Source organism: Sarcophilus harrisii, chromosome 3, assembly GCF_902635505.1.
Source record: "Sarcophilus harrisii chromosome 3, mSarHar1.11, whole genome shotgun sequence".
NCBI lineage: Eukaryota > Metazoa > Chordata > Mammalia > Dasyuromorphia > Dasyuridae > Sarcophilus > Sarcophilus harrisii.
Genome location: NC_045428.1, coordinates 290555054 through 290580592, shown reverse-complemented (window position 1 = coordinate 290580592; position 25539 = coordinate 290555054). Strand labels below are relative to the sequence as shown.

Genomic DNA, 25539 nt, shown 5'->3' with positions numbered 1-25539 from the left:
GAAAAGAACCCATAGCAGAGCCTATACCCACCAGCTGCCTCTACAGTAAGTGGTGGAAGGCCTGTGAAGAATTAGTTGTGGAAGCAGATAGATGCCATCTGTTGAGAGAAGTTCACTGCACCTAACCCTCTGAAAAACAGTACTAAGACTAAATAAAGCAGGAAGGCTGCTTTATGAATGACAAGGCAAAGGCTGATCTATATAGCAATCCTATTAAGTCTAAATTCCCATAGTGTACATAGTCTTTTCTAAGCAGATGAAACAGAACCTTTTTTTGAAAAACTACTGAAATATAATAAAAATCTAAGCAGAATCAAAGTTTCTAGAAGCTAACAGACTATCCCTATTTCTGGTCTGTTTTTTTAATCCAGTGCTTTGTACATAGTATTGTAAGATCATAGATTTTCCAAAGGAAGGATCTTAGAGGTCTGTAATGGGCTGAGGCTTGAGTTGATGCACTGAGGTCCCAAGCACATGAGGCTAAATAGTAATTGGACCATACTCTATTAATATATATGCTTGGAGAAAGAATGGCCCCCACCCACTCTCTGTGCAAGTCCTAATGTGTTGTATAGGAAATGACGATTTTGGTGGGTGGAGGCAGAGGGCAGGAAGAGAAGGAGAGAGAGACTGCTGGCTGGGTTCTGCTCTGGTGGCTGCTGGTCTGGTGACTGCTGGTCTGGCTAGCTTCTTGACTCAGCTGCACACATTGCTATTGCCAATTCTCCTTTACCTCCGACCCTTCTTCACCTCTACTTTCGAAAATAAAGATTGAAGATTTTCCCTTAACCTGAATTCCTGACTCCGGCTGATTTTAAAATACGTGGTCATCACAGAGGTCATCTACTCCAAAAACCTCACTTCATAAATAAGAATCCTGAGACTCTTTGCAGTAAAATGATATCCCAGGTCCTACAGAATACCATATGCAGGATTTAAAACCCTTTCTTCTAACACCAAATCTAATCTCTCTACTGCACTACTGCAATATTTCACAGACACTTGAATTACCATTTACCAAGGTAACTATAATTTTTGTATAGACAATGTTCTTCATACCATCTCATGAGAGAACCATTTTTATTTGTGTGCTCATCATGCATTAACAAATAAAAATTTGCTTTATGTTGTGATTTCTTTTTTTTTTTTTTTTTTTTTTTGTACTCAACGAGCATTTATTAAATGTCTACTATATCCAAGGCAGAGGAGCAGAGTTGTCTAGTGAATAGAGAGCCAGGAAGACTGAGATTCGAGCTTTCTGCTCCCCCAGTTCTGATATTATGACTAGACCACTCACTTAATATCTAAGACATAACTCTCTAAGTATAACAGCAAAGGGCCAATCTGTATCCCAAGTGTCCTATAGCAGTGAAATAACAAGTCCGCCCTTCTCAAAGACAGGGAAGGGGAAAGGGACAAAAACTTGTTAAATGCCTACTAACACTTTTCTAAGCACTTTTTACAAATATAGATTTTACAAATATATGTAAATATATTACAAATATATATGTATACATAATTTGATTCTCACAACAATCTGAGATATTTATACCATTATTATACCCTCGTTACAGTTGAAGAAACTGAGACTGTCTGAAGTTAAATAATTAAGATTATAAGCTCCTTGCAGAGAAGGATTGTTATTCTTTTTTATTAATTTATTCCCAGCACTTAGCAAAGTATCTGGCACATAGAAGGCACTTAATAAGTGCTTATTGGATTACTGAGTAAACTCATTGCAGATCACACAACTATCATGTAGCAAATATAAACTCAGGTTTTCCTGACTCCAGGCCCAGCCCTCCATCCACTCTCTCATTGAGAATTTTGCTTACAGGTACGGTACAAAGATAAAACAAGAAATAGTTCCTGTCATCCAGAGCTTTGTTGTAATTTCTTAAGAGCATAATACTAATATGCATATAGCTTGCATTACAGAACACCTAGAATAATTACATGACAATTTATTAATTCTAATTATAACTGTTAGGAAAATAATGGCGTAGGAGAAAATGTAAACACAAATTATTTTGTTTCAAATCATGAGCCTTCTTAATTTTTTTTTTTTTTTTAAAGAAAGGAACTACTTACTAAAAATATATTACTATGTTAAGGCCGGTGAATCAAGTAAACATTCTACACTCAATTCTAACATATACTTGATCTCACTCACTTTTTCGTTCCCTTTTCCTTTAGATTACACTAAGTTACAATTCTCTCTCTCTCTTCCCCCCTTTTCTGCCCCCTTATTCCCACTCAACCAGGATAACTTCCTCTAAACTAAAAATTTTATTTTATATTCTGCCACCTCCATGAAATCTTTACTAATTTTTTAAAAACCTGACAACCAGGATTCCTCTATTCATTTCACAAAAAGAAAAGCACCTTTTCATCCAACTCACCATTTTTATCCCTAACCTCTGTCTCCCTTCAGCTGGCAAGAACTTTTCATAAAGCAGAAGAGTGAAAGGAAAAGTTTTGTCTTCACTAACCTTTTCTTTAGATAAAATTCTTTAAAATCTCCTATCTCAATAGGAATCATTTTAAAGATTTAATTACAGTAGCACAAAGAAAAAAACTATTTTTATGTAAGTTCTTTAGTTAAATATCATCCAAAAACTACATCCAGCCAAATTTACAATTAGTGATTAGTTGAGGAAGCACCTGAAGTTACAAAAATCAAAATACTTCAATTATATGCCATCTTTTCTTGGAACATGCTATTTTTTTTAATATCTCATTATAATGGTCAAAATTGTTTCTACCAGTTTATTTAGACCACACACTTGTTCTTCATTAATTTGAATTTTGTTTCATTTTTAAATCATGCTCAAAATAACTAGACCATTGATAATAATTTTGAAGATAATGTTCCTCTAGATCCTGTTTGTTTCTTCCTTTTTATTCTCATCATTTTCAAATTGAAGGCTCATCGCTCTTGCAATAGTCTTCCATGAAAACAGACTTATCACCATATTAATGTCAGCATTTCTTGTGTGTACAGTGATTGGGAAATTGCTTCAAAAAATCCTCCCACATACGAATGCCATGAAAAATTATTGTACAATAAAAACTAACAAATATGAGAATCATGTAAAGATCTCTATGAATAAACTGCAGATCTCTGTATGAATAAACTGCAATCCCCAGGGAGGAGGAAGCGATATAGAGAGAATATTGTGCATCTGGTCAGATAATTATAATAGATGCTTCTGCTTAATTATTGTTCTTTCTCAGAGCCTTCAATCTGATTGGCTGGGTAGTATGTGAAACAAAAATGAGGTGAAAACAAGAGACATCAATATTCTCAAGACTTCTTGAGATTAGGGCCATTACAAAGACACACAGAATCTTTAATAAATTCTCAGATTAGTTCTCTTATAAAGCTCAATATTTACAACTTGGATGCTTGTATTTGTAAAGGTATCTGAGACAGAAAGATCACAACCATCCTAATAAGCAGTGACTCCAAAAAGGGAGTGGAGAATTTCCTCAAGAATTAATGGTTTCACCTCACTAAAGACTTGTCAGATGGAATGAGATCTGTTAAGTTTAGACTAGATGATCTGAAGTCCCTCCCAATATTCTGGGACTACTATTAATGATTCAGTTATAACAAGAATCAACCAAGAAGCTAAGGGTACTATGAAACAATTGATCATAGCAAGGGGCTTGTTTGTACTCTTCAAACACTGGAGAGGGTTTCTTTTCCACTGCCAACATCATCTTATCATTATTAGAAGGGAACTTTTTTCTCTTGCCCAGGGGTAATAATGCCATGTTTGGTTTGTTTTTTCCCCCCATTCATTTCTGTTCAAACAGATAACAGTGACACGTTCCCCAGTTTGAATTTACCCAAATTCGTCCATGTTACTTGTATAAATATTTCCAAAACATCCTAAAAGCAAGCAGCAGGATCTATATCTACTGTTATTTACCTAAAAGTGAACTGGAAAAAAATAGGAAAATATCTCTAGTGACAAATATGTAAAGTAATTACCTGAATTGGTGGTCCCAGCTACAATTCTGGTTGAGAGCTCATTGATAATGCTCTTAAATGAGTTGAAGCTAAACAAGAACAAGACTGGGAAGTAGCAGTGGGGTTGCGGTAAGCAGTGATCAAACAGTAGTAGTTATTACTGCTATTTCAACAAGTCACCAATTTGTCCTCCAGGATAGCACAATTACATTAAAAGTCAACTTTTCTATCCTAATTATTTCACTACTTCATTACTTTCATTGCTAAGTGAATATCTCAAATATAAAACTGAATCTTTTTTTTTGTAATTCAGGAATTTCAAACTCAATTCTGAAAAAAGATAATGGTTTTAAAAGAATGCAGAAAACTAAAAAAAAAATGTGAAAACTAAAGTTCTGAGAAAGGTAGTCAAAGACTATTATTTGAAAACTTAAAAAAAAAACTGTATTTTTTAGTTTTCAATGCTTTTCAACTGAATGATTGCCATTTATATAGTTAATGGTGAGCCAAATGTCTAATCAGTCCTCCCAAAAAACAATTTAATTCTCAAGAAAGCTTTCTTATAACTGATTTATTTTCTTATTTCCAAGCATTACAACTGTACTGCTCTAAAAATAAATCTCTAAAGTAATTCATAGATTTTATAATTAAAGATAATATTTCTAACATTTCACAGCAAATGCAGTAAAGATTATACTTTCTAATAAATACTATTCAAGAAATTTATCCAAATCTAAGAAAAAATTTTACTTTAAAAACATGAATTCCATTATTTCAAATATATTGCTGATAATATATTACATGTTTATTTAGTTATCTGAAAATATCCTGTTGTTTCACAAATTGCAAATCACTAAAAGCAGAACCTACTTAAATAATTTTGGGTACTTAATAGTCATAGTCATTTAACTAGTATTTTTAAATTTTTGCTTCTACTTTGGAAAACTACTATGAATAGCTGATGTGCAAATAACCTTTTAACTGTTCAAGACAGAAAACATATTTTTAAAGTATTTTTGATTGTCTCTTACACACACACACACACACACACACACAAAAGATCTAGAGACACTCTTCAATTAAAAATGAAAATGCTAAGAGAATAGAATAAGTATTTAACTGTTAAGCTGAAACAACTCAGGTTCAGAACTACATGTCCAGGAAAAATATTTAATTACATGTTAAACAATTAATAAAAAATTAACATTATATTAAATGTACATGATTCATATAAAATTACCAATATGTATAATGAAGACTAGAGTTAAAAGAACTTCAGACTTCAGTACTACTCTAAAGTTTCCACTATTTCATTTCCTTGGATAATTTTTATTATATACAATATATTTGTAGACAATATTCAAATATACCTACCCAGTACAGTTACACTTGTAGTTGACTGTGCATTTCCTAATGGGAATGTAACTGCTTTACATATATATTCTCCAGAATCTGAGAAGTCTATATTTCGGAGAATAATTGTTGCATCATTAAGTGAATGGTTTTTAAATAAGACTCTCCCCTGATAGGCTTCCTGAACAGAGAATCCATATTGAGGATGATGAACTGCCACAGTCTGTGAACTTTTGCCTTGAATCTTCTCCCAGGAAACCTGTGTTATAGTTTCATTTACTTCAATTATACACTTCAATGAAACATTCTTCCCCCACACTGCTGTGACATATGGTTCCACAATAATTGGTCCAGCTAAGGCCCCTAAAAAAAAGAAAAAGTAAAGTTAATTAAAATTGAAGATATCTGTGAAATTCCAATTAGATTTTTGCCTTCAAAAATGAGAGAATTTTCAAATGAAGGCTCAAGTTCTAGTCCTGAATCCCTTGTTCTGGAGGTCTTGCCAGGATTCAACACTTCTACCTATCTCAAATCTTTCCTTTTTCTGTTGCACTTCTCTCCTACTTCACCCTTCTTTACTTGTTAACCAAAACATGTTACACAAAGAAAAACATTATTATAGAAAATTACATACAAGAAAACATTAAAATTATGCTGCTTCAAATCAGACACCATAATAATATACTTTTCCATCCTTATTTTTCATTGTCTCTAAATCCCTAGCACTCCATATAATGTCTAGCAATACTTGCTGAATTAAATATAACAATATCAACACAAAAATACAATGAAATATCTTCAACAATGTGAATTGAGCAATAAACTCAATCCAACCCATTCTCTTTTGAAGCATGGCAGCAAAGGGTTATTATATGTGCTTATGAACAATGACACAAAGCACAGGAGGAAGCAAAACAAAAGACAAAAGTCAGAATAAAGGGGTCATTGATTGAAGGGGAATGACAACATATCCTACCTAGTTGTCTTTTTTTAAAAAAACTTTTTCATCACAGACCTTTGCTCAAATGTACCAGATAATGATAAATAATTGCTAAAAAATGAATGAACATTATATTAGTCAATGAGAAACTAACAAAGGTTCTTGATAGGGGAATGCTAAGATAGATGTGTGTATTAAAAAGCTCATCTGCCAAGAGTGTTTACGATTAACTAGAAAGAGGAAAGATGAGAAAGGAAAGTGGTTAAGAGGTTACAACAGTTTTCTAAGAGTTATATAATGAAGGCCTGACCTAGAATGGCAGCAGGAGGAATGGAAAGGAAGGACTTAAGAAATACTATAAAGGTAAAACCAATGGGACTTTGACAACTGTTTAGATGTATATCTTGAAAGAAACAAGAAGCACTGACAATGCTTCTGAAATCAAAACAGGTAGGAATATGTTTTAAAGAAGCTTAGGCTTAGAAAGTTTAATTTGAGATTCAAGAGGAACATCCCAGATAGAAGTATTCAGGAGGCAGGTGAAAATGGGGGTCAATAGCATGGGGGTGGAAAATGCAGATAAATTCTGGAGCCATGTGAATAAAAATTATAACTGAAATTTTATGAAGAAAAGAGAAAGAACATAAAGAAGAGATGAAAACAGAAACCTAGATGGCCAGCATTAAAGCAAAGTCAATGAAAAATGAGAGTGGTGGGAGAGAATAATATTTACACTAAGTTAGTAGAGCTGTCTCACCAAGATTCTAATTCAATGGAGGGTAGACTGGTAAGCTTTCATGTATCTGTTTCAGCAAAAACCCAATGGAATAATGATCACAGAATCCAATGAAACATCCAGGTCACATAACCAATAAGACAGGACATACATGGATGAAAGAAAATTGAAAAAAACATGGGGTACTATAAAGTTGATACAAAATGAAGTGAGTAGAATGAGAAGCATAATTTATAGGACCTCACCCGTAAAGGAAAAGCAACTTTGAAAGACTTAAGAACTCTGATGAAGGCAATGACCAAGGATATTTTTAGAGGACTTCTGATGATTAAAAAAAAAAAAACATGCTATTAAGAACTCTGATGAAGTCAATGACCAAGGATATTTTTAGAGGACTTCTGATGATAAAAAAAGCATGCTATTTACCTCCTAACAAAGAAATGAGGGACTCAAGATGCACAGAGGCATACTTTTTTGAATATGACCATTGTGAAGACTGTTTTTGTTTGACTGCTAAAATGGTTTGTTGGTTTTTTCTTTCTGTTTTTTTTAAAATTGGAATTAATATTAACTAGTATATTGATAACAGAAAGGCCACTGAAATGTATTATTTAAAGTCATAGAAGAAAATAAGTAGAAACAAACAAAAAAAGCAGAACCATTTAAAAGTTGTGTGTGAAATTACATACTTTTTTTCCAAAAGCAAAAGGTACAAAATGGAAATTGAGTTTTATATATAATATTCTTAATTCTGCTAAATGTCCAAAAATGATCCCCATTGAAAGTTTGAAAAGGTCCTTTTTAATACTATGAATAGCTAGTTTCTTACTGTATTATGTATGCAAGTAGGGTGATGCATAATTTATTGCTTAGTGTGATGGTCTCCAAACTTTAAAAACTGTATACTCTTATTAGTTAAAAAAATTATATAAGCCACTGTCTATATTTATTCATTCATAAATTATATGCATGTAACAGCATACTATTATGTATATTATAACATTTCTTTGGTTTGAAAAAAAATGGAAACAAGTTACTGGAACCAGATATAGTGTCACACAAATCAAGGAAGAGAAATCAAGAAGGAAATGATCCAAAAAATGTTATCTCACCAACTATAAAGACCTTCTCAAGGAGTTTATCTATAAAGTGAAAAAATAGCAAGGATGGACAGATCAAGTAAAGGCTTTCTGAGGGTGAGGAGAAAGGTACATTAGCAAGGCATCAGGAAAATGGTGGCTAAGAAAAGACTGAAGATAAAAGGAGGAAATCTACTAGAGAAGACAAGATGGAATGGGACCATTTACACATATAGAGGGGGGTTGATGTTGTCAAGAAGGGCCATCTTTTCATGTGAGACAAGGGTGATGGAGATGATGGGGGAACACATCAGAGTAACAAGATGATAAGAAAAAGGGAGCACTTGATGAGTGACTTCAATTCTTTCTGTAAAATTATGAGGCAATGTTTCTTAACTGAGAGAGAGTGGAGAGAAGAGGAGTAGTGAGAGTTTTAGTGAGGGATAAAAAGGGTTGGAAAAATCCACTGTGGTTAGAGGTATGGTGAACAGATTAGGATGGTGTAAAAGAATTGCACTATTGCAAGGAGGGTACACAGATTATATAAAGATCTAAAACATGGATTTTTGCAGTCAGCATGAAGCAGAAGCAGTGGACTGTCAAAATAATTCAAAATAAGACAAGATTAGAAATAGTATGGGGGACAAGGGGACTCACAAGGAGAGCATATAATATAAATTCAAAGTGCACAGAGAATACTTTTTTGGACATGACCATTGTCTTACCAGGCAAAAGACAAATTGCTTAGTGGTTTTCCCCTCTTTCAGATTTTTAAATTGGGAATCCACTGTTAGTATTATTGATAATGAAAGTAAAAAAAAAGGCCACTAAACATTTTGTGTGTCTTTGTTCACCTTAACTCCATACCATCCTCTTCTCTTCAGTCACTTGTCCCCTTAAATTATTTCTTATCTTGTTCTAGCTTGAATTATTCTGACAGAGTTCACCAAAAGGTTAATGTGGGAAGGAGAGGATAGTCAGTGAAAGAGTGATGGCGTAAGAAAGAACCAAGATCTAGAGGGATTAGACATAACAATGAAGATAAACAGAGTTAAAACTTGTCAAGAAGAAGGAAGGGTAGAATAACAGATTATAAAGGAATTTCAGAATTAATGAATACTTATTGGTGAAACCAAGATTAAGGGTATGACCATCTCTGGATTCAGTTTAAGTGAAGTGGAGGAAGTCACAGGAAATGAATTAAAGAAGTACAAAGTCAAAGTGATGATCAATCTTATCTATTGATCTATGGAGCGACCTACCTACCCTACCTACCTAGTAAAAATCTCCTGATATTAAGAAAGGGATTGTTTAATTAAAGAAAGACTGCAAGACAGGTACTAACCTTAGTGAGAAGTGAGTAGAGGAGGGGAGAGAAAACACAGACACCTATCGTGGAATGATTCCACGTCAATATTTCTAATTGATGAAATTATATTCGAAAAATAATTTTTGAAAGAGACCTGCTCATCGAGTCCATCACCTCCCAATTCTTTTCTCCAAAAACTCCAAGATTTCTGGATGTATCAACAAATGCATCAGTATAGCATATATGCTTTTGGCTTCTCTGGTTCATATTCAAAAGCAAAATGTTCCAATTTATTGGAACCAACTTCTTCCTACCTATCTTTGCATCAAAGTCACCAAATATCAAAGACTATGTCAAATTAACTTGGAGGGTTCAAGATAATGTAGTCTCATCAGTAAGAATTTATTTAAAAAGACAAAACACAGTCGCAGCTCCCAAGGAGCTCACAATTTAATGGGAGGCTCTTATAATTTATCTGTTTCAACAATAGACACCAGCACATATGCCACAATTATCTTCTTGGTAGTCTTCCTACAAATCTTGATAAGCACTCCAATAAAATGAACCAATATGCTGTCTCCCCTGAAATGTCATTTCTTGTTTTCTTTGCATATATTACAATGAAGACTTTTATTTGCCTCTCAAAAGGGAGCCTATGAACCATCTTTCCATTTCATAGCAACTTCCCTTTGTCCTCTGCTTTTGTTTACAATGAAAATATCAAGATTGAAAAAACTCAGTTTCCCCAATATCTTCCTAAACATTAGACAAGAATTCAACATTAAAGTACCAATAACTTAATATTTATATATTATCTAAAGACCATCCTTAGCAATCTCTGCATCCTCTCCCACCAAAAAAAAAAAAAACCTACCATTATCAATGTAGAAGCAAAAGGCTTCCACTCAAGATTGAGACCTATTTTGCATATTTTTCTTTATTCCATGGGTTACCAGGCTTGAAAAATTAACTAAATAACCAATCTACTAGTAATTAAAATTTTATTTAGCATGTCTGACTCTAAGAAAATAGATCCAATGTGACACTAGAATGATGCTTGAAGTTTTTTATGGGGAGAATCCATCTTGCACCATACCTCCACAATCCCATCTCATCCCATCCCATCCCCTCTACTCCCTTCCCCACCTCCCCGACTCCCCCCACCCCCGCCCCCGCCTTGGCATAACCTTTAAGAATTTCACAACAAGAGAAAGAAACAAAAGTAAGATTGTATGGATCAGTGGTAAACACTACATTAATATCAGAAACGATAGTAACTAAGAATAGTCTATTGGATTTGACCATCAAAAATAACTGGTGATAATAGTAGAATGATAAAGACAAATTTCAAAATGGCTAATCATCATTATTAATCAAGCAGATTTACAGGTCACAGACTCTTGTAGACCACTGTCTCTAGGAATCTGATGATGAAGAAGGGGGAAAAAGGAGTAGTATGACAAAATCAAAGGATGTTTTATTTGTTTTGTTTTCAAGAACAAGGAAAGTATGATTGAGCATTAAAATGAATTGTTTTGCAGGAGGAGCTCAGAGAGCATACAGCTAAGTAAGTATCTAGAAGAATAAAGTTTTCCTATAAGAAAGGAAATAAAACTAGCTTCTCAAAAATTGAAAGGAAGGATAAAAAAGATGACTAAAGATTTTTTTTTAAATTAAAAAAGAAATTTGGGGTCTTAGAAGAAAAGAGTAAAGGCAATTTATATCAACTTTAACCTATTCATATCATCTCAGTAAAGTGATGGATAAGATAAATTTTTTTTTTTAAATAGCCACTGACAAAAATAAAACAAAAGTTGTCAATTTAACCACAAAGATCAATCAATCATCTATCAGGTACAAATACCAAGCACTGTCTTTATAGAATTCAAAGTTACAGTCAGAAAATACTCTATTAAAAATTCTATCCCATCTTCATCAAAGCACCCTTCAATATAAGACCCTTCTGTCCAGAGGAAATCTGCTAAAAATATCTGGTTTGGCACCTCACTCAGTGTTCCCCCACTATTTGCGGCCCTCTACAATTAAATAGTCAGAGATTTTTTTTTTTTTTTTAAAGAAGAAATAGTTAAGAAAAAATTCCTGGAAAGTGGCTTAAAATGTATCCTAATACCTAAAAGAGACATAATGAATAGTAAAGGGCTATTCAAAAGAAAGAAAATCAGTTGGTGACAGAAAGACAATCTATGAGACGTTTTTTTAAAGAGCTAACTCCGAAAAACAAGCAAGTTTGAGCAAAAATAGTTACGAAATATTAATTCAAACAAGAAATTTAAGACTTAGGGCTTATAACCTAGAAAAGGGCTCTGCTAGATGCTATATATAATAGAGTCATCATTCCTTTATTTCCTAGATGAATGATGATCCCTTTTCCACATTTACATCCAGTTTTCCATAAATGATTAATGAAAACACTTTTAAACAACTAGACCCAAATTTGTGAGATGTTAACTTGCAAAGACTGAAACATTTACATATGACAAACCCTTATCAACATCAGAACTAGGAAGAGCTAATCAAGTTTTACAAGACCATGCAAGGAGGCTGGAAGAAGTGAAAAGGTTTTGTTACTTATGGTGAAATATTTCATTCTATTTTGCTTTCCACAGAATATTCCTATTTCTTTTGTTTTATCACACTATGCTACAGTAAAGTTTCAATGCCTTCATAGGATCCCAATAAGCAGAATAAAAATTTTCAAGGATAATTTAGGAATATTACATGTATATGTGTACACACATACACTTGCATGCATGCACATCTCCAACATAAGCAAGTATTTATTAAAAATCTATCCTTCCACAGAATATATATACATGGAAAGAAAGATTTTATAAAAGGATCCAGTAAGAATACATATGAAAACACTTTCTATACAATATAGAACAATACAAATGTAAAGTAAAAAAATTTTAGAGTAGGCAGGGACCTCAAAGACCATCTAAAATCAATCATTGTCAGAAGGAGAATCCAATCTACAGTATTTGGAACAAGTGGCCACCCAATTTTCCCCTATAGTCATACTGAGAGGAATTTATCTCAAGTTTTATTTTTCCACTTTTAACTAGCCATTAGCATTTTATTTGTCCTGAGAACAATCTTAACTTAGTAAATCAAATCTATTGTTTTAATTCTACCCTCTGATAGCCAGGAGATCATTTATTTCCACAGGAATTCTTTGGACACCTGAAGTTATATCCAATATTCCTTCCACAATACTTTTTCCTGAAGCTAAATATCCTTCAACTGGGCTCCTTCAACTCATCCTTGTATATGAGCATCCTCTGATTATTCTCTGGCTTGTCAATATGCATCCATAAATGTGTCACCCAGAATCACAACATTCTAGCTGTGGTATGACTTGGGCAGCATCTTTTACATTTTAAGATTAGTTCAGAGTATAACTACTGCAACTAGTAAGGGCTCGACTTAAAAAAATTTTTTTTCAACCACTCTCCCATTAAATTAAAAAATAAGAATTCATTTTTAACAAATGACAGAGTATCCTAGAAGCAAACTTTTTTTGCTCAGTACTATAGAAAATATACTATAGAAGAGAATTAAACTCAATAGATGTCTTAGTTGTTAAAATATTTAGGAGATAGTGAAAATCTGTGATGCATAGACCATACAACCAACAGTTACAATGAAAGTGAATTAATATTTTTCTAATGTGACTTGAATTATACTTTACTTTTATCATCATAGTTACTTTGTTCATTTTTTTCTTCAATTAACAAGCATTTATTTTCCCTTCCTCTCAACCTCACCCCTTTTATTGGGATGGAAAGAGGGATAGACAAAATAAAACCTCATTAGGTTAACAGAAATAATCAAGCAAAACAAATTCCCACGTGGACCACATCCAAAAATATATTCTCCATATTTAGAGTTCATCACCTACCTATAAAGAACAGGTAACATTCATCATCTTCAGTCTTTTGGAACTGCAGGTAGTCAATGTTAATTTTTAATCTTACATCTCAAGTTAGATATTAGTACAGAACAATTACTGCTAATTACTCCTACTACCACCTGCCTTCTTAGTACTACAGATTGCTGAAAGGAGTTGCAAGAAATCACAAAACAGAACTTCCAAGGTCCTATGTTATCTAATCTCAACAGAGCCCACACTGAAACAAGGATCATTCTTCTTTTCCCTAATCAATTTACTATACCATTTTCCACAGTATTGTCTCTAATTGAAGCTCTTTTCAACTTTCCCACCATTCTTTTCTCCTGAAGATTTGGCCTAGTACAAAATAACAAGTCATTTATACAAAGCTCCTTCTCCCTATGTCCTCATCTTTTACCACTATTTCCTCATTTACTTTTCTATCTCAGATGAAGTAAGGACCCTTAAATAAAGCAGTTGGTAGAGTACTGGGCCTGGAGTTAGAAAGACCTATGTTCAAATGTTCAAATCCATCTTATGACACCTTATAACTGTGTGGCCCTCGGCACTTTAATACTTAATCCTGAGTGCCACAATTTCCTCATCTGTAAAATGAATTGGAGAAAGAAATGGCAAACCATTACCATTCAGATACTTAGCTGTTCCAAGAAAATCCCAAATGGAGTCATGAAGAATCAGACAGGCCGGAAATACCTTAACCATTGAAAAGGCAGCTGTCCCTTCTGCTGACCAAGGCCAACCATGTACCTTTTCCTCCCTTCCTCTCTCTTCTAAAGACAACCATCAATTATCATTTCTTTTCAAAATTTCACTTATCCACTAGCTGTCATTTCCTTTCTCTCTCTCCTTCCCTTCTCAATTAAATGCCTGTGAATAATCTATATTTAGTATCCCAATTTCCCCTCTCCTCATTCTCTACTAAACTCTCTGCAATCTTACTTCTAACTTCACCATCTATAGCCTTTTTTAATCAACCCCCTCCTTATCCATCTACCTCTCTCTGTACCCTTTGACGTTGCTGTACATCTGATCCTTAATACTCTTGTTTTGTATAGTTTTAGTGACAACCACTCTCTCTTAGGTACTCTCCTAGGTAGCTGTGCTATTTCTTCATCTGTATCATTCTCACTTATCATGTGTATCCCCAAAGTTCTGCTCTGATTTCTCTCCTCTTTTCCCTCTACATCAGGGATTTTCAAACTATGCCTGCGAGCCAGATGCAGCAGCTGAGGACATTTATCCCCCTCACCCGGGACTATGAAGTTTCTTTATTTAAAGGCCAACAAAGTTTTTGTTTTTACTATAGTCTGACCCTCCAACAGTCTGAGGGACAGTGAACTGGCCCCCTATTTAAAAAGTTTTGAGGACCTCTACTATCTCTGCTGATTATCTCCAATTTATCCTGTATATACATGCATGTATACATATACGTATATGTACACACACACACACATATATATATGAAAAGTTACTCTTTATATGTAACTGTTTTCATGTAATTTCTTCTATTAGACTGTAAGTTCCTTGAGAGCAGGAACTGTCTTTTGCTTTTCTTTTTATCTTCAATGCAGAATTTCTATTCCTGACACACAGTAAGAGCACAATAAATACTTGCTCACTATCTGACTTGGTGATCTAATCAGCTCTAATACACTTAATTATCTTTTCTAAAAAATGACTCCTATACCCATTACAGGAAAATGTCCTTCTTCAAAATGTTTCTGTTATTAATGAGGGTACTACTGTTAACTCCCAAGTTACCCTAGTGTGTAACTTCAGTACTGACTCCATCTCCTTACTCTCAATCTATCTTAATATCTTATGCAGTGTCAATACTAGTTTATCTTCACAACAGTTGTTTTATATATCCCCTTCTCTCCATTTAAACAGCTACAGCCTTAGTTCAGGTCTTTATCACCTCTAGCCTCGATTATTGCCAATAACTTCAATGGTCTCCTAGTTCCTAGTCTGAAGTCAACATGCACTCTAGTTCATTCTTCACCCTGCTGCTAAGGTGATTTTACATCTTGCATGTTGCCCCCCCCCCCCGCACACACATACATTCATTGAGCTCCTGTGGTTGATTCTCTTCTAACTCAAGAATTAAATATAAAGTACTTTTAAAAAAACATTTAAAAGTCTTTATAAGCTGTCCCTTAGCTATCTTTCTAATCTTCACCTTCCTTTCTATTCACTCTATAATCTAGTGAGATTTATTAGCCTACTTGCAAACTTCATCAATGTATGTCTGGTCTATTGCATTAGCCTACTGGTTGGTATCCCTGCCTCCCTTGCTCCAGTTCATTCTTCACTCAACTTTCAAATCAATCCTTTTAAAAGCCAAATGTGACTATATCACCTCCCCCTCTATTTAATCAATTCCAATGATGCTCTATTGCCACCAGAATCAAATATAAAATCCTTCAGCAGGGGCAGCTAGATGTCACAGTGGATAGAGTACTGACTTGCGTTCCAACCCATATCAGACAAACAGTTACTAGTTGTGTGACCCTGGGCCCAGTCACTTAACCCTAAATACCTTGCCTCCCCCCAAAAAAAATTATCCTTCAGTTTAAGGCTTAAAAATTAATCTTTCTAGTGGAGCAGTTGGTGAAATAGGCAATAGTCTGTATCTAGATCTATCAGAGATGATGATGGTCTTCAATCAATCAAATAGCATTTATTAAGAACTTAGGTACCAGGCAATATGACTGGAAATGCATTGGCTATACAATGAAAGACAAAGACAACCCTTAACCCTGAAGGAGCTAGCGCTAATATATGAATGTGGTAGAAGGGAAGAGGTAATACATAAGTAACTAGATTGTACACAATACATACAAAATGGAACCTCAGCAAAGTGATTATTTTGTTCACCCTCAGTAAATCTTAAAGACAATATATTAAATTTTCAAGGGCTGTAATCTTTATCAGTGGCAGGAGTAATGCCTACACTACACACAAAGAAAGGGTAGCTGGAAAAAAAAGTTTCTACAATAAATTCCTTCACTGAAATACTAAGTGTACTTACTATATATGATAATAACTGATAAAAGCATATAATATGCTAAAGTGCTGAAGGACATAAAGGCAGAGCTTATATTCTATCAGTGGTACACAACACAATCACAAATAATTAAATAAAAAGTACAAAACAACATAAAATAAAGAATAGAGAGAATACTAAAAGTAGATGGACTGAGAATAGATTGTAATAAGAGAAGCACCTTAGCTATGCTTTAAAGGAAACAAGGTGATTCAATAAGCTAAGAAAGGCTAGTAGGATCTAGACCTGTGAAGGACTAAAATCATTTAATCCAGTCTCAACTAATTTTTTAAAAAAGGAAAGAAATGTCAGAGAAATTAAATTAGAGATTAAGTGGTAGTGCTGAAATTTTAGACCCAGATCTTCTAACAGGAACATCTAGCTAAACACTACTGGAAGTCATTAAGTCTATAAGAAACATAAAATGTAGCACGGAAGAGGAAAGACAAATCAATATGTAATGAGTACCATAGTCATTACATACACTTACATAGAGGGCTGAAACTATTGGGTTGATGCACTGAGGTCGAGATGCTGAGCACTTGAGGCTAACTACTGATTGGACAATACTCTATGGGCATATGCTTGGAAAATGGTCTTTTCCTCTATCCGTTCTGGCTCAATGATTGGTGTATAGAGGATTGTAGGAGGGACTAGGGGGTTGGAGTAAAGCTAGCCACACACACACTCTCAGTGGTAGAAGAGGGAGAAAGTGGTTGTGGAGAATCTGCTTCCATCCTGTTCAATCCTGCCTCTGGGGACCAAGAATAAAGACTGAGGACTTTTGCTTGTCCTGACTCTGGCTGATTCTGGGGTGTCCTGGGTGCTAGCGAGGTCATTACATTCATTCACACCCACCCACCCACCATACAATACCAATGTTGGAGAGACAAGTGCTACAAAGTACAGAGAAAAAGAGAGGAGTTCAGGCTGCTACACTTAAGACTATATGAAAATCAAGAAAAATGGTCACAATTAATAGGACATGGGAGAGTCAAGAGAGTCAGCACAGAAGAGGAGGTGAAAATATTCCAGTTAGGAAAAAAAAAAAGCAAGAACTGGAGTTAGTCAATCAATAAGCATTTATTAAGATGCTATTAAATAACAAGAACTGTGGTAAATACTGAGGATACAAGGAAAGGGAAAAAACAGTCTTATTCCTAGGGGAGTTCACAATCTAATGGGAGTAAAAATTATGAAGGAAGCAATATTCCATCTACTTGTAACTAACTACATAGGTTTCTTTGATAAAATGAAATAGTAGAACACAAAGATGGTAAAGAAGTTTGGGGCTGGGTTTCTGAATCCAGTACTTAAGTGACTCACCCAAAGTCACACAGCTAATAAATACAGAATGGAGACAAATCTGAATACTATTAAACAAGGTAACTAAAAGGCCAAATCAGTGTTTTAGGAAGAGTAATATGACGTGTAATACAATGCACTGGAATAGGTAAAGACCATATACACGGATATTAATTAAAAGGTTGTATTATATTCTAGACCAAAAGTCTAATTCAGACTTTTATTTATACTATTTTATTTATACTAATTCAGACATTAGAGTGGTAGGTAGCACAAGGAATAGAAAAAACAAAAACTACTTCAAAATTACCCTTTTTTCAAATGATGACTCCCAGGGCTTAAAACTGGTCAATTTGTTAGTTCAATAGTGAGAAATAATAGGTCCAACTCTTTTTATGAAAAAAAAAAAAAGGCCAGGCTTGCAAATTATAAATTAGATTATACAAAAAAAGAAAATTAAAAAGAAAAATAGGGCATTTAAGGCAGGAGATAAAATTAGAATTAACAAAAGCATGTCCTCGTTAAACAATTTATCCCAATTTCACTACTTTTGTTGGTTGAATGACATGACTATAAGGATAGAAGTCATTGAGGCCCAAAGGAAAGAGAACAATTAATTGACTGATTCCAAAAGGAAAAATTCGAAGCCAATTATTTATTAATAACCTACATGATGCTAGGTAGGCACTGTGTACTCTTAAAAATATGAATGTTTCTATCTGCTTTTGAGAAATATAAATACATTTTGGGAGGCATGCATATCTTTACGTATATAAAAATAAACATAAATACAAAATAGTTAAATCAAAGAAGTTGGAGAATGTGAAAATCAAGAAAGGTTTTCAATAAAAGGAAGTGGTACCTAAGTTCAGTCTGGAAGAAGCAGGGAATACCAGGAAGAAGGTGAGGAAGGCTGATTACAGTTCTAAGGACAGTGCAAATAATAAAGAACAAGTTTGTATTTTTAAATTTCTTCAAATTAGAGACAAAAATTTTAAAGGTATTTTCATCTTCTCTTTCACATTTTGCATAGATGTCTCATAAAGTTAAGATAGAGAATTTACTGTCTGGAGTCAAATCATACCTGTAATTTCTATCTAGAATTTCCGTAACACAAATTCTGGTCATCAGAGTTTATTTTAGTAAGTGATATCAAAGGGCAAAATTTTAAATTAAAGTCTAACACATGGTCTAACATCATTTCTTTTATTAAAGCAAATGGGCAACTAAAAAATAGTATCTTGCATGTCTGACAAAATATACAAGGAAAATATTAACTTAAAATGGTATTAGGGCAATGTTTTGGCAATGAATATGACAAGTATTTTAGCTAAACATTTGAAATTCTAGACCTAGGTTTCAAAAACATTAAAAAGGAATTATCACATAAGTGTATCACATAAGCAATTAGGCTGCCCTTTTCAAATGGACTCTTTTCAAGACAAACTCCTTAGTAAAATTTCAATTATATATATCTTCAGGAAATTATTAGATTAAAACAATAACAAAAATCAAAACAACCATGCTCTTCAAAACAAGGTTCTTACATATAGGAAATTGGCTTAGACATGGGAAATAAAGAACAAGGTAGAATGGTCATCTCTTAAGTGTTAAGAGTAAGGGGTGAATACGTGCAAAAAAGTTTGAATAAGTGCAGGCCTTTTTTTCTAGTGGCAAAGAATTAGAAACTGAGTGGATAGGATGCTCATCAGTTGGGGAATTGCTGAATAAGTTACAATATATGAATGTTATGAAATATTATTCTTCTATAAGAAATGATCAGCAGGATGATTTCAGAAAGGTCTGAAGAGACTTACATGAACTGAAGATGACTGAAGTGAGAAGAACCAAGAAAACATTTTACCCAGCAAAAGATTGTGATGATTGATCAACTGTGATGGATGTGGCTCTATTCAACAATGAGGTGATTCAGGACAATTCCAATATACTTGTGATAGAAAGTGTCATCTGCATCCAAAAAAAGAACTATGGGGACTGAATGTGGATCACAATAAAATATTTTTGCCTTTTTTGTTATTGTTTGCTAGTTTTTTTCTCCTTCATTCCCCCTTTTTGATTTAATTTTTCTTGTTGCAGCATGATAAATGTGGAAATATGGTCAAAAGAATTTCACATGTTTAACCTATATTGGATTACTTGATGGAGAGGGAAGGGAGAAAATTTTATAACACAAAGTTTTGCAAGAGTAAATGTTGAAAACTACATTTGCATGTATTTTGAAAATAAAAAGCTATTATTATATTCAAAAAAAATAAAATGGTGGGAGGAAAAATACATGGTAGAGTCCCATCTCCTCCTTCCCCTGTCACTTCTCTGCAAGGTTTTGCACTGAGGTCTTATTCAACACTTTCAAGATTAATGGAGAATCCAACAGAATCCCAATAACTCCACATGATAGGCAAAAAATTCTTTTGGATAGAATTCTAAGGCAATAATAATTTTTGGAAGATCTCAGAAGAGTATATGTGGAAAAGTAGCATAAGAATGAACCTCATAAACTCAATGGTAATGGATAAAGGAAAATAATTTAAACTAATTTTGTATTTGTTTTGTATTTAATTACAGGTCTAGGTTTTTAAATAAATCCCAGTAAAGGAATGTTGACTGTTCAAAAAAAATTATTAGTCAGATATTCTGTTCCTATAGCTATAAAGATAAATAAATATCTGGACATAAAAATCTATTTCTTTCTAAAAATAATATTTTGTGGCTTTAATGGTTGTGCATCTCAGGGTGAAAGTGACAACAAAGAATATTCAGGGAAGCGCAACTAGAATGATCAAAAGAACTGAAGGGTTTCCATGAAGAAAGATGGAAAGATAAGTGAGACATATTCAAAGTCTGTTTCATTTTCTTGAAACAAAAAACCATTCTTTTGACACCAATATTCATCTAGTAATGGTATATGACTGCAAATAATGGAATAACCACAATTTTGAACAATCTAAATTACAGATGACCCAAGGGACAATAGAGGGGTTATAACAGTAATGCTCCACTGCTGGGGACATGCCTGTACCTTTTTCTCCCTTTACCTACATTATCTTAGATTCCTTAAATCCTTCAAGGCTGAGATCAAATGCCACATCTTTTACAAGCTACCCTGGATCCTCTATTCTTACTCTACTTACTCTATTTTACTCTCCACTGCACCAAAATAAATGAATGAATCAATGAATGAATGAAAAGTTCTTTTCATTTTGTGTATGTACATATGTACACACACACACACACACATACACACACACACAGCATTTACTCATTTATGACTTGTTATATTATTTTTCCTTAAGATATAAATTCCATGAAGGAAAAGATTATAATAGGATAGACCATGGTATCTCATATCTAGAACTAGGACAGGCCTCAACCAACCAAGAATACAAAAACTGGTCCCATACAACAAAACTAATGATTTTTTTTAGCAAAGTCATTAAGTCATATTTTGGTTCAATATAAAATAACACTTTTCCAACAATTAAAAGCTGTGCAAAATTATAATGAAATATTCTATGAGGTAATCACCAGCACATTGCCTGACATATAACAGATTTAAATTTTTTTCTTACATTTATTTATTCATTCATTATTCAATAGTTTAGATATCTAATTCTTCACAATGATGACACTAACTCATCAAGTGATTTAAGTTTGTTCCCAATTGTGTTTAAGTGTCAAATCAAAACACCTAGTAATAGGCAGATTATGTTACACATAATATGTGTTTATCAAATAAATATTTGATAAACTGAATTAAAAATTTTCAATACTGATTTTTTAAAAAACAAAACCTCTTTGATTGAGGTAGTAAACCCTCAAACTATCTAGGAAAATATACTAGGTCAGAAAGTGTCAATACCAGAAAGCATCACATAGCTAAGGTTTTCACCAGTATATTATATAATTATACTTTGCATATTATATCCATGTACCAATGACCTAGACCACTACAAATTCAAAAATTTCACAACTTAATATGAAGGAGAAGGGGAAAGGAGGAAGGGGTTCATCTAACTTATCTCTCCCTTTTTTTGATATCAGTTTACCTTGACACGAACACAGATAAACTTACTCATTTCTCTGATCCCCAACTCTCTTTTCTGCATTTTCCTCCTTTTCTCTTTACCTAATTTCCTGATTATTAAAGGCAATGGACCACAGTTTCAACATTTGCTTTTCTTTACTATGCACACAATTTTTTTTCACTAGTCTCTACATGTTAAAGAATGGGATTAGCACATTAATTGATAAAGGACATTGGAAGGTAAAGATGAGGAATGAGTATAATTGATGGCTGCAAAAATCCATGGAAAAGAGAAGTAACAGGCTGAATTTGGGGTTCACCTAATAATCATGGTTTGACTAAAAATAAAGTACATAAAGAGGAAGAAGATAATAGAAGGCTGGAAACCTTACTTGAACTAGATGGTAACTGCTAATGCTTTTTTCCAAATTGAGGCAACAATGCCAAGGACCAAAATGATTTGTTATTTTCAAATATAAAACCCATAAAAATAATTCATCTTGTTCAATAAACACAAAGTTCAAATTAAACCAAACAAAAAGTAAACCTATAAACTCACTACAACTGAGACTGAATGCATAATGATTACTTACTATATGAACTAAGTTCAGAATTGAGTTGGTACCCATCAAATCTTGACATGAGCCAACCACTATCAGTTGGTGTAGGCTTTGAACACAGACAGCCTCAGCCTGTACTATCAAGACTTACTGCACTTAAACATTAAATTTCAAAATATAAAGCTAATCTTTGCATAGAAGATAAAAGCATCATAATAGCTATAATTCTCAGTATCATTTATTCTGAAGTCAACAAGCACTTGTTATGAGCCAAGCATCATGCTAAGTCTTAGGTATTCAAAGAAAGGTAAAAGCAGCCCCTGCCCTCAAGGAACATACATTTTAATGGAGTGAGATAGCATTTAAGTCACTAAATGCATATAAAATACATACAGAGTAGATAACAGTAATATCAAAGGATTTTGAGCTGAAGTGACTGGAAAAGTCTCCTGTGGAAGATGGGATCTGCTGACCTCCGGAAGGAACTCAGGAAAACTGAGAGGCAGGAGGAGGAGGAAACGAATTGTAGAAAATGGGGAAAGCCACTACTAAGGCAGTGAGACTCGAATCTGAAGACCTATACAAAGGCCAATGCAATTGGCTCAGAGTTTGTGCAAGGATAGCAAAATAAACACCAGAAAGACAGAAAAGGAGTCATATTATGAAAAGCTTTAAATGTTAAACAGAAAACTTTATATATACTATAGGAGATGAGAGAAGAATCAATTAAGTTCTATGAGATTCAGAGAGGATAACAACATAATCAGACTTAGAAAAATAATCTTGACAGTGGAATGGAGGGTGGATTGGAGTAGGTAAGTAATTACGAAAAGGAGACTAGTTAGAAGACAAAAGCCCAAGCAAGAAGAATGAGTATTTGAACTAGGATTGGGGTTATATGGGTACAGAGGGGCATATTAAGATATAAGATGTACGGAAGGGACAATATTTGGCAATGGATAGGATAGAGTGATTGTGATAAATTGAAGCATATGAAAAAGATTTCAGGGCTGAGTAGATGGGACAACAGTGTACACTATAAAGCAACAGAGAAGTTCAGAAGAGGGGCTTGGGAGTTATTTTTGTTAGGGACATGCTGAATCTAAGATAACAGTATAACCAGTTCTAGATGTCTAAAAGACACATATACATATCATCTGAATAAAAACAATTATTAAACCCAGGGGAGCCAATTAAAACATTAAGTTGGTGATACTAAAGCAAAAAAAGCAAAGACCCAGGATAGTACAATATAACAAATTAGTTTTCTATGCCCATAAAAATTATGCAAAAAAAACTTTTTAAAACTTAAACCACCACAGAATGGCCATCAACAATCATTCTAAATTTAAACAATTAAAATTTAGTTGTTTTAAGCTCTCTCCTGCCCTTCTTTTCCTTTCTTTCCTCTCTCCCTCTCTCTCTCCCCCTCTCTCAAGATATGAAATATGAAATGATATCTCTCCATGATGGACAAGTATAGAATGAGTTTTAAAAAAATTCATTGAAGCGCTGCAACCCGTACAAGCAAAAAATAATTCAATTCAAGTCATTAAGTATTTGCTAAACCCCTAAGTATCAAGCACTAAGGGCTAAGCACTAAGGATACAAAAACAAAACAAAACAAAACAAAACAAAAAACAAATATATATCCATGATCATAAGGAGCTGAGAAGCTAGATTTCTTCCATTCCCACTCTATCTCCCTTCACTTCAAAACAACTTTAGTCATATCAAATGACTGAAAAACAAAATTTTGTCATCACACTGAAAGGTGAAATCCATGGCTCAAATGTAAAAAGGCTGGCAGGAAGTATCTTCATAGGGACTATTTTGGACAACTGTAGAGGGCAGCAAAGCACAAGTATGTTGTTTTATTTTATTTTTTTAAACCCTACATGTTCCTATGTAACTTCAGAACTATTTTCAATTTAATTTTATCCAAGAATCTGAAAATTTTTATCAACTTTTAGAATGTAATAAGAGTTTGTGTTTTTAATGTGTTCCATAAAATTCAATAAAACTTCATTAACTGCTTATGTATTTTTAAATGTTTTTACTAATCACAACTAAAATCTGCCATTAGATTCTGATCTTTTTTGTCTTAGAAGCATAGATTTTAAAATGGAAGAAGAAGACCGTAGGCATCATACACTTCATTCTCCTCATTTTACAGATTTGGAATTTGAAGCCCAAAAGTGACCTACCCAATATGCCACACAGCACAAGCAGCAGTCAGAATCCAGATTCAGGTTCTCTGTTACTATATATGCGATTCAAAACAATTTTGTAAATAGAAGCTAGTTTCAATATAGCAAAAAAGTTACTATTAGCTCCTATGGGATTGTATTTCATCAGATTCATAAGTATATCAACAATAATCAAAACTTCCATGATCTCTCATTCTGTGAGATCCTCATCTATCGTTCCTCCCCCAAAATATCTCTACTTCTGAATCACTTCAACTATTTTTTAAAAGATCAGAAAAAAATGCTCATCAGTCAATAACTCGTTATCACTGTTTGCTTGTTAACATTTCTACTAGGAAACATCATAGATGACTAGTATTTATTGTCCTTATCCAGATTTACACTATTTAAAATGTTTGACAGTATACAAACTTCTTGCTTACTACAGATATAACTTTTATAGGAGAAAAGGAAGAAGACTTTACTTTATTAGGACTCTCAGTAAAGTTTGAAATTTAAAAGTCCCAAATGTCTACAAGTATTCTATTTATAAGGGAAAATTGAATATTAACATAATTACAAATCATTACTAAGCTAATTAAATTTAACATGCCATCCGAAAGCCTAAAATTAACATGCCCATTCAATTCTGTAAACCTGTAGTTGGTTAGGTATAGATATGGAAAAGATGCCTCTCAAAGTCTCTTGAGACAGGTGATGCAGCTGTTAGCAATAGCATAAGTTTCTCCAGTTTGGAGTCTTTTTCCTGCTGAAAGATTAACTCATAGAAATGCTGGGATTTACAGTGATTAATGTACCTATTAAAGCAAGCAGAAGCCAGCACAGTGGGGATAAAGGCTGCTGAGTGCTTCCCTGATTGCTCCCCATTACATGCCACCTTTTCTACCCTTAGAGAATGATAAAACTATCATAGCCATGTTCCATCTCTATGGACTAGTTCTCAATCTGCCCCCTACAATGGTAGAGCTTCACTTACATTTCTTGCAACAGATGGTACATGGAATACATATAATCAAAGCAATTCTAAATCAGAATCACAAAAT

General features: G+C 33.7%; 1 protein-coding gene across 1 annotated transcript in view; it reads right to left on the bottom strand.

Annotated features, from left to right (window-relative positions):
- Positions 1-25539, bottom strand: part of NECTIN3 (nectin cell adhesion molecule 3) — a gene marked incomplete at its 5' end in the record, with an annotated part of 174030 nt that overhangs the window by 135182 nt on the left and 13309 nt on the right. The window contains one exon of the mRNA XM_031961279.1: positions 5354-5695. Within this exon, the coding sequence (XP_031817139.1) occupies positions 5354-5695 (342 nt within the window). The remainder of the gene's footprint in view (positions 1-5353; positions 5696-25539) is intronic.